This window comes from Chenopodium album, chromosome 20 (genome assembly GCF_948465745.1).
Source record: "Chenopodium album chromosome 20, dcCheAlbu1.1, whole genome shotgun sequence".
NCBI classification, from domain to species: domain Eukaryota; kingdom Viridiplantae; phylum Streptophyta; class Magnoliopsida; order Caryophyllales; family Amaranthaceae; genus Chenopodium; species Chenopodium album.
The window spans coordinates 28,145,521-28,155,742 of record NC_137853.1 but is presented as its reverse complement, the minus strand read 5'-3'; the positions used below and the strand labels follow the sequence as shown (position 1 = coordinate 28,155,742).

The window sequence follows — 10,222 nt, the reverse complement described above, 5'->3', positions numbered from 1 at the left end:
GTTAGTAATCTCATGGATTATGAATGGGGTGTAACCTTCACGGGTCAATCGTTGTCCTTTTTCGTGGTAGCCTTTTAATGATCCGTGAACGGTTTACAAGTTCCTTAAAAACTTGTTTGCGGCTCCCTACTTTCCTTGTCCCTAATCGTGTCCCTAATCGTAATGTCAATTCCCACTTCCTATGAGTGTCAAGCATATTCACAACATGCTTTTACGTAGGCGCACTTCGAACGACGCCTACGCATACACTTGAAAAAAATACAATCAAACACAATAGCTTAAACACATCTCTCTTTCGGCATAAGATACTTGACTCCAACCTTCCACTGCACCCAAAAGTGTCGTTGTTTGGAAGTGGTGTGTTAACCTTAGGGAACGTGCATGCGAATACAATTGAGCACCGTGGTTGCGCCGGAATTTCATTTTCAAGTTAGTGATTTGCATCACGACACACCATTTGGTCCTTTGTTTTGTGAGATCATTTTTCCAGTCTTACTTGTTATTTCTTTATATTATTACTATAGATTTCTTCTATATTTACAAAAACTTGAAAACAAAATTATTTCTATTGGTAATAGTATTATGAAGTCTCTTCCCGACCTCTCTAAGTTGGAACCTCTCGATGGTAACAACCATAAGAGATGGTCACAAAAGCTACTAATCTTTTTTTAACAAATGGAAATAGATTATGTCTTGAACGAAGATGTCATTGAAACTTTGGAGAAGGCAGATGAAGCGGCCAAAATTGCAACGGAACCCATCTCGGCAGCCATCACGGATGCCTTGAAGAAGGAGAAGGACAATAAGCCTGTTTGTGGTCATCTCCTCAACCATATGAACAACTCTTTGTTTGATTTGTTTGTGACTTTCAGGTCAAGCAAGGTCATTTGGGACTCTCTGGAGAAGAAGTATGAAGCAAATGATGACGGGAAAAAGAAGTATGTGGTGGGCAAGTGGCTCAACTTTAAGATGGACGATGAGAAGCCTATCATGTCTCAAGTCCATGAGTATGAGAACATGGTGACTGAAATTCTTGGTGAAGGCATGAAGATGTACGTGTGAGACCCTTCAAGCGAATTTCCTCTTGGAGAAGTTCTCTCCCTCTTGGAATGACTATCGAAACTCTTTGAAGCACAAGAAGAAGGACATGACCCTCCAAGATCTCATTAGTCACATGAGAACCAAAGAGGCTAATCACCTTAAGGATAATTTTGAGAATTTGTCTCTTAATTCTTCTAAAGCTAATCTTGTTAAGCCTTCTTTGAATGTGTCTAAAAACAGGAACAATTCTAAGAAGAAGGGAAACAACAAGTCCAAAAACAATCTCACTCCAAACAACAAAATCCAAAAGCCAATGGGTGCTTGCTATGTGTGCGGAATCATTAGGTACAAAGCATGTCAATGCAACCAGAGACATGGTGCAAAGAAAGATGGCAACACCTCCCAAGCCAATGTTGTAGAAAAGGAAGAAATCATTGCGGCGGTGGTGGTAGAAGCCAACTTGGTGGTGAACAAAGTGAAGTAGATTTTGGACACCGGAGCATCTAGGCCCTTTTGTACTAATAAGGCCTTGATGACCGAGTTTGAAGCTGTTACCGATGGTGATCATGTCTACATGGGCAATAGTAGCACCGCGGGAGTCCTTGGCAAAGGAAAGGTCTATCTCAAACTCATCTCCAGAAAAACTTTAATTTATTTTTAAATAATTTGTTGTATGTCCCTTCTCTTAGGAGAAATCTTGCTTCGGGAGCCCTTCTCAACAAAGCCGGCCTAAAACTTGTCTTTGAGGCCGACGAGATTGTAATGACTAAGAATGGAGACTTTGTTAGGAAAAGTTACCTTAATAATGGCTTGTTTGTTTTGAATGTTATGAATGAGAATGGAAGTACTTCTTTTGCTTATATTGTTGAGTCTTTGGATGTTTGGCACAACCGTTTGGGACACTTGAATTCTTCTTATTTGAAAAAGTTAAAGGACATGAATTTGATTAATTTTTCAATGGATGACAAACTTGACAAATGCCATATTTGTGTTGAGGCCAAACATACTAAGAAACCTTTTAATCAAGTAGTCAAATTACTTGAATTGATTCATTCGGATTTAGCGGACTTTAAAAAAGGCACTAGTAGGGGTGGTAAAAATTATTATATTACTTTTGTTGATGACTTTTCTCGTTATACCAAAGTTTATTTGCTTCAAACAAAAGATGAAGCCGAAAGTTCATTTTTAATGTACAAAGCCGAAGTTGAAAATCAATTGGACCTTAAAATCAAAAGAGTTAGAACCGATAGAGGGAGTTTCTTTAAAAGATTTATGTGAAGCCAATGATATCATACATGAAACTAGTCCACCATACACACCCCAATCAAATGGCATTGCTGAAAGGAAAAACAAATCTTTAAAAGAGACTATCAATGCCATGCTTCTTAGTTCCAGTTTATTCGATAAATTGTGGGGAGAAGCGGTTCTTTCTGCTTCTTATGTACTCAATAGAGTGCCCCATAAGAAGTTGGATAAAACCCCCTTTGAACTTTGGAAGGGCTATAGTCCAAATTTTAGTATTTTAAAAGTATGGGGGTGTTTGGCTAAGGTGGCTTTACCGAACTTTACAAAAACCACTATCGGGTCCAAAACTTTTGATTGTATGTTCATTGGATATGCTCATAATAGTGAAGCCTATAGGTTCATGTTATTAAGTGATAAAACTATTTGTGAAGCTAGAGATGCGGTATTTTTTGAGCAAAATTTCCTATGAACAAATCTTTGCCTTCTAATGTAGCTATGCATGCTATTAATATAAGTCAAGTATGGATGTGCCCCTAGTTGATTCTATGCCTAGTTCTAGTCTCCCATGCATCTTCCTCTACCAAAGTGGTAGTAGTTGAACCTAGGAGAAGTAAGAGACCTAGAGTAGAGTCTTCCTTTGGACCCGAATTTCTTAACTTCCTTTCTTATAAAAGGCTTTGATGTGGATTCTTTAAGTGAGCATGTTGTGTCTTTGTTTCTTTTAGAAGAAGACCCTAAGACTTATGATGAGGCAATGAGGTCCATAGATGCTAGGTTTTGAAACGAGATCATTAAGAGTGAACTAGATTCTATCATGTCCAATCACACTTGGTATCTTTGTGACTTGCCTAAGGGTTCTAAGCCTATAAGTTGTAAGTGGATTTTCAAGAAGAAACTTAGACCGGATGGAACCATAGAGAAGTTCAAAGCTAAACTTGTCATTAGAGTTTTCACCCAAAAAGAAGGTATAGATTTCTTTGATACCTATTCCCCCGTGACTAAGATAGCCATGTACCATTAGAACCTTGGTAGCCCTTGCGGCAATTCATGACTTAGTTGTTCACTAAATGGATGTCAAAAAGGCTTTTCTTAATGGATACCTTGATGGAGAAATATATATGACCCAGCCGGAAGGTTTTGTGGTGAAGGGACAAGAACATAAAGTGTGTACGCTTAGAAAGTCTCTCTATGGTCTTAAGCAAGTTCCTAAGCAATGGTTTGAGAAGTTTGATAGTAACCTTAGGAGCTGTGGTTATGTGGCCAATTCCTCGGATTCTTGTTTGTATTCTAAAGACTTTGGATCATCATGTGTTATAATCTGTTTATATGTTGATGATATGCTTAATGTTGGTACTAATCTTGATGTTGTGAATAATGCTAAGGCTTTACTTTCCACTAAGTTTGAAATGAAGGAAATGGGAGAAGCCAATGTTATTCTTGGAATTCGTTTAAGGAAGACCAAGAGTGGTTTTTCCATGAGTCAATCTCAATATGTGGAAAAAATACTCAAGAAGTTTGATTCTTTTGATGTTCCTCCTAGCATTACTCCATATGATCCCAACTTAAAGCTTCAAAAAAAACAAGGGTGCAAGCGTATCTCAAGAGCTCAATGCAAAGGTAATTGGTAGTGTGATGTTTCTAATGAATTGCACACGACCTGATATTGCTTATGCGGTAAGTAGACTTAGTAGATATACTCACAATCCGAGTCAAAGTCATTGGATTGCACTTCGTCAATTATTAAGGTATCTCAAAGGTACTATGGATGTATGTTTGCATTTTAATCGTTTTCCAGATGTTTTGGAAGGCTATTGTGATGCTAATTGGATAACCGATAATGATGAAATTTCTTTTACTAGTGGTTATGTTTTTGTTTTAGGTAGAGGTGCTGTTTCATGGAAGTCCTCAAAACAACCATGGCTAGCTCGCTCCACCATAGAATCTGAACTTATTGTTTTTGAGTTGGCAGGTCATGAAGCGGAATGGCTTAGGAACCTCCTAGCCGACATTCCATTGTGGGGGAAGAGTTCATCACCAGTGTCTATACGTTGTGATTCTCAAGCGACAATTGGAGTGGCAAACAATAGCAACTACAATAGTAAAAAGAGACATATTTGTATGAGACACAAAGTTTTGAGGCAAGTTCTCAAAAATGGAGTGATTGCTTTGGATTATGTGAGGTCGGAAAAGAACTTGGCGGATCCTTTGAGGAAAGGATTGGCAAGAAAGCAAGTTGATGAATCATCGAGGGGAATTGGACATAAGCCATATGATACATGACATTTGTCCTAATTCCTATGGTGATGTTGTTTGTAATGTTTGTTTTGTTTGTGAGGTTGAGTTGTTGAACTCTTAATGGGTCCTTGTGCTATTGAAACGCACCTCTTAAGGACTCACCTATGTGGTTGTGAAGACTAGCCATCTTCTATGGAAACCTTGGCCGGTTTGCTAGAGTTTCCACTAAACCTAAGGTGAATGTGCTTGGCTATAAATAAGTATATATCTCTTCGCGGAGTTCAAGTATATTTTGGAGTAATGTATGTAATGTGGGGGTCTTGGATTAACTCTTAGAGTTTCAAGGTCCGTCCACTCTTTGATTAAGGGTCTAAGGTTTTCAAGGTTTGTCCACCCTTATACTTGTAATTTATTACCTCATGTTGCTAAGCACCAGATTTCAAATTACTTATGTAATATCTTCGTGTTATGTATTGATATCCTGATCTTATGCCCAATATGTTGCTTCTAATCTTTCTTTGTCTTTTTCTCTCCCTTTAATGGGGGATTGTTGTGTTAAAGGAAAGAAAAAACAAGTTTAAAAATGTATTTTTTTTCCGATTTCTTGCTTGCCCTGGCTGCCAGGGCAATTCTGCCCTAGTAGGGCGGAAGAAGGTAGAAACGAATTTTCAAGAAAAACGGAAATTCTCTTGTGCCTGGGCAGACCTGGCAAGCTCGCCCGTTTGGGCGCGAGAAGCACTTTTGGCCGGGCGATTTCGCCCGGTTGGGCGCCCGGTCCGGGCAAGTGGGATACTGAATTCTTGAGCATCTTTTTGCCTTCTTCTTGGATTCCTTTCTTGTTCTCTTTTGATTCCTTATAACCCCTACATTTAAGAAGATGATTATGGTGATTAAATCTTCATCTTTATTCTGATTTATTCACCCCTCATTGATGCGAGAGATTCTTCTATGATCTTCCATGTTCTTCCATCTTTCTCTATAAATGGAAGACTTAATTTTCTGATTTCATACACTTGAAAAAAATACAATCATGCACAATAGCTTAAAGTCTTAAACACATCTCTCTTTAGGCATAAGATACTTGACTCTAACCTTCCACCCAAAAGTGCCTTTGTGTGGAAGTGGTGTGTTAACCTTAGGGAACATGCCGGCGAATACAATTGAGCACCGTGGTTGCGCCGGAATTTCGTTTTCAAGTCAGCGATTTGCATCACGACACACCATTTGTTCCTTTGTTTTATGAGATCATTTTTCCGGTCTTACTTGTTATTTCTTTATACTATTAACATAGATTTCTTCTATATTTACAGCACTAAATATGTAAGAGTCCTGCAAATTTCAATTGCTTAGGTTAAGGTGCCGGAAATTTCAACAAAAAGTAAAGTTATGATACACCAGAAGTTTCAAACATAGTAAGGTTCATGCCCCGAAAATTTCAACAAGTAGTAAGCATAAAGCCTTAATTACAAATTTTTACTAGTAGTAAAGATCATGTCCCGAAGATCTCAACCGGCAGTAAGGTTTTAAAGCCCCAGAAAATGAAATCCGATAGGTTTGTTTTGGTCCGAAAAACACATTTCCCATTTTTATCAGATGTCCCCGAAGGGACGGTCCGAAAAACACATTTGACACTTAACTTAGGAAATCAACATTTTTGTTTCAATGGTGTGGAGAGATTCAACAGAATTGGTTACAGTATGTAATTACAATTTCGACACACATGCAGTCATAAATTCTGCGTAAAAAATTAAGTTTCACACAATATACCACTCTATGAAACATACATTTTCCATTTGTCCATTAAAGACAAATATATTCTTTAATTTGTCCATAAATTTGTAATATACAATTTATTCTTTGAAATTAGGTAGAAGCTTAAAGACAGTAGGATATATATACTAATGTTAGGATGTTAAAATAAGGGCAAATTTGGGCATATAATTTGATTATAAAAAAGTCATCCTGCATTTAGCAAATTATGCCTTAAGCACCATGGTATATTGGTATATATATAATTTAAACAGTCTAAAAATTGCCTTTAGAACCAAAACCTATAAGCTTGATACTGTTGTTAAACCACACAAGCTCTAATTGTTATGCTCGAAATTCATTTGTCTTTACTCAGAAAACATAACAAAAAATTAAAACTATAAAAGGCAGTGATTATAACACCCATCATTAATTTATTGTTTAATTAAACATATAAAAGGTTTGTCTATGAGAAAGAGTCTCAATAGTCTAAACAATAGTTCATATAACATAGTTCATATAAATTTAATAGCAATCATAGGTGATCCACTAAAAAAAATGATAGGATTGAAACCTATGATCATCCTATCATCACCCCAATCACTCCTCACAAAAACGGTTGATTGATCAGGAGAAGAATTTGTATGATCCACTTTGAACGACTATGTCTCTTATAGCCCCTATAGGAGCTAAAATCGTCAACATCACACCAACAATGGTAAACGCCTGCAATATATATATATAAACAACATAGGTTCATAAGTTTCATATCGATAAAAAAAAAAAAAACATTTGTGGGATTTAAATTAATTTTAAAGTTGAAAACTTACCCAATTTAAGAGCCATGACAAACTGTATTTTTTTGGTTTGCATATTATTAACCAAATTATGCAAGGAAGCTGCAATACAAATTAAATTTAACTAATATTAAGAAATTTTATTCATTCATTTCATTATTGTAAATTTAAAAATATGTATGTAACTTACGTAAAATGAGGTTGGTGCAAAAGCAATTCCTCCCATCACACTTAAAAGAGAGCCAAAAAACGGAAATGCTATACCTATGAACATAGTAATTCCTGTATAGAACAGTATATTTAAATTTACTTTAAAAATTAGTTTTAAATTATAATAATTATAGGTAAACAAGTTTTATAAAACAACTTACCGACATAGGTAGTACGAGTCACAAGGCGAAGCATTCTACTAGGTTGGCATTTCATTTTCAACACCAAAAATGATTCGAGCATGTCAAAAACTGGCATTGCGAAAACCTAACATTATAAGAAAATATTAGTGGTAATAATAAAAAATGTCTAACATTACAATTGAAAAAAAAAAACTTGACTTACTTGATAACTCCCAATAACATGTATGACAACAAATAAATTGGCAATGACAATAAGCCAAATAGGCTTCTCAAGGGAGATCATCAAATTATCATCCACAAATCTTCCAAATACTAGATAACCAACAAATGCCACCGGAAAATCACACAACCCTATAATTATATAAGCGAGTAGAGATCCTTTCCACATGGCTTTTTTAGAAGGTTTATCCGGAGTTGAAGGAATAGTTGCTTGAATCTCCAACACTATGTTGTGCCCAGAAAAAGTAAATGCCACCGTCCCTAATCCACTCAAAAAACCAAATATATGTCCGGCATTGGTGGGATACCTACTCCCATAACTCGTGTCAGATTCTGTTCCTTTTATAGCCGAAGCTATCCATGCCATTGTTGAATAACTGAAGTGAAAATCACGACGTCCCAAGTTAATAACCAAACTATACTTAAAAATACCATTGTCCAAGCACAGATAAATTCAATGAAACTGTTCGGTCTCAAGAAAATACAAAAGTGCTAATGGTTTGAAGGTTCATTACTATTTTATCATTAATAATTAGTCAATTGCAAAAAACTGTAAATCTAAACTTTAGAGTATTCGGGCATTTCAATAGCAACGTAAATCCATCGTAGTGTGTTGAATGCAACATAATTCCACAAAACTTAATTTAAATACCATGTTATAAGCTTTTTTTTTTTCTCTCTCGTAAAGCATAAAAACTTACCTAAGAGACATAATAGCAGCAGCTAAAGAGATGCCAGCAATGGAGTTAAAGTTTGGTAAGTTGGATAGGAAGAATTGAACTGAAGCGTACATCATGATAAAATAAGTAAGTTTGATTGGCTGGGCATTTGGCCAAATGATGTTATATATCTTCATCAACGAACTCCCTCCAGTGACCATATAAACGATGTCACATCCAGCTTGAACCATAAATTGCTGGGGAACAATGAGCCATAACCCGAGTTTTTCCCCAAATGCGTATTGTCCTAACTCGTGATACCGATCAAACCTTTTACCGGGAACGATCTCATGCATCTCAATCATTTGCCATAAGGTGTATAGTGTTATAAGCCATGACAATACTAATATTGTCACACCCGGACCCCTGAAATAAATTAATGTGTCATATATTCAGCAAATTAAACATAACACACAATTATATAATTAACGTGATATATTATTTCATTATTTAGTTAATTATCTTGCAAGTCAAATTAAACCACAAGATTTCTGCCAAATTTATGAGTCATAAAAAAAATGCTCCCTAATTATATTTAAAACTCTAATACATATTCAATGTACATAATTTCTGTAAAATTTTCATAATTAATTAAAGATACACAATATTACAAATACAAAAATACTTTTAAGTGCACATATTGAAACTAGTTTTACTTGATGAATGACGATTCAACCATACATCTACATATACATAGATTTAAACTTACAGATCGCCACCGGGAACAACCAGATGATCCACAACTTCAGATCAAATCGCCTGGCGAGTTGTCGGATTGATTGAGCTAACAATTAACAACAAATTTTTTTTTTTTTTTTTTTTTTTGAAAGGACAATTAACAACAAAATAAATGCAAAGGAACATATAACTTCCTCATCATGCACTTCAATACTATCAACTTCTGTTTCTTAACCAAATTAATTCGGACTATTATTAAAATCTTTTTCCAAAGTTTTCATTGACTATTTGACTCGTTAATCAATTTTATAATCAGAACAAAAAACGTACTTATATGTACATACATGAAAAAATGTATGATATTGTACATTTATTCACCTAAAATCAATATCATCCGTGTTTCATTAACATGATAGATTAATATACGGTACATTTATAACTAAGGACATGGGATAAATGTGAATTAATTTATAACAATCCGTCAAATTAAAATTTTCTTATAGATCAAAAATAAACATGGGCATAGGAATAAAAAGTGTACATACCATCCGAGTTGAGACATAGCGTATGGTAAACCGAGAATACCAGCACCAACCATACCAGTCACATTGTGAATTGCAGCGTACCACCATTTCGCCTCACGTTTCGACGTGACCGGAAGCCAATCGTTAAGGCTGTTGTCACTACTGTCACCATTTTCCTTCTTCACTACTGTCTCCATGATTTCTCTGCTTTCTAGTGTTTTTTATGTTTTATGTTTTGGAGTATAAGTTTCAGAATTTGAGCAGCAAAGAGTTTGTTTCTTTGCCACTCTAGGACAACTTTAGTGTGTGAGTTAGATGGTATTTATAATTATTATTGTTGGATAGATATTGTTGATTTCTTTCCATTTCGAAAAATATTATAATAATTAATAATGAATTATAGAAATAAAAATAATAGACGTTACATTAACACTACTGAGTCCTGGTTAAATGACTAGGGGTGGTAGTGTGAATTTATTTAATTAAAATGCTATTTTAAAAGTTTTGCTAAAAAAGAAAATAATACACGGAATACTTCAGTGATTTTTGGATGTTACCATGTGAATATGTTGACTTTGACCTATCAACTTGTTTTTCTACAGTACTATTTTGTTGGAATTTTTTTTTTAATAATTTTTTTTGATAAGTCAAAAGATATTAAA

The 10,222-nt window shown here is 35.2% G+C and overlaps 1 protein-coding gene across 1 annotated transcript; it reads right to left on the bottom strand.

Annotated features, from left to right (window-relative positions):
- Positions 1-6,845: 6,845 nt before the first annotated feature.
- Positions 6,846-9,883, bottom strand: LOC145597871 (lysine histidine transporter-like 2). The gene is made up of 7 exons (XM_081654129.1): positions 9,582-9,883; positions 8,341-8,724; positions 7,623-8,016; positions 7,439-7,544; positions 7,258-7,349; positions 7,101-7,169; positions 6,846-6,996 (listed from the first exon to the last, which is right to left on the bottom strand). The coding sequence occupies exons 1-7, from the start codon at positions 9,755-9,757 to the stop codon at positions 6,898-6,900; spliced, it is 1,320 nt and encodes a 439-aa protein (XP_081510255.1). The 5' UTR covers positions 9,758-9,883; the 3' UTR covers positions 6,846-6,897.
- Between the last annotated feature and the right edge of the window lie 339 nt (positions 9,884-10,222).

Excerpts from the sequence above, each read along its gene's own strand:
- LOC145597871 (XM_081654129.1), bottom strand. The coding sequence starts at position 9,757 with ATGGAGACAGTAGTGAAGAAGGAAAATGGTGACAGTAGTGACAACAGC. Across the intron at positions 8,017-8,340 it reads GCTGCTATTATGTCTCTTAG|TTATTCAACAATGGCATGGA; the intron begins GTAAGTTTTTAT and ends TTTTCACTTCAG. Across the intron at positions 7,350-7,438 it reads GACTCGTACTACCTATGTCG|GAATTACTATGTTCATAGGT; the intron begins GTAAGTTGTTTT and ends TGTTCTATACAG.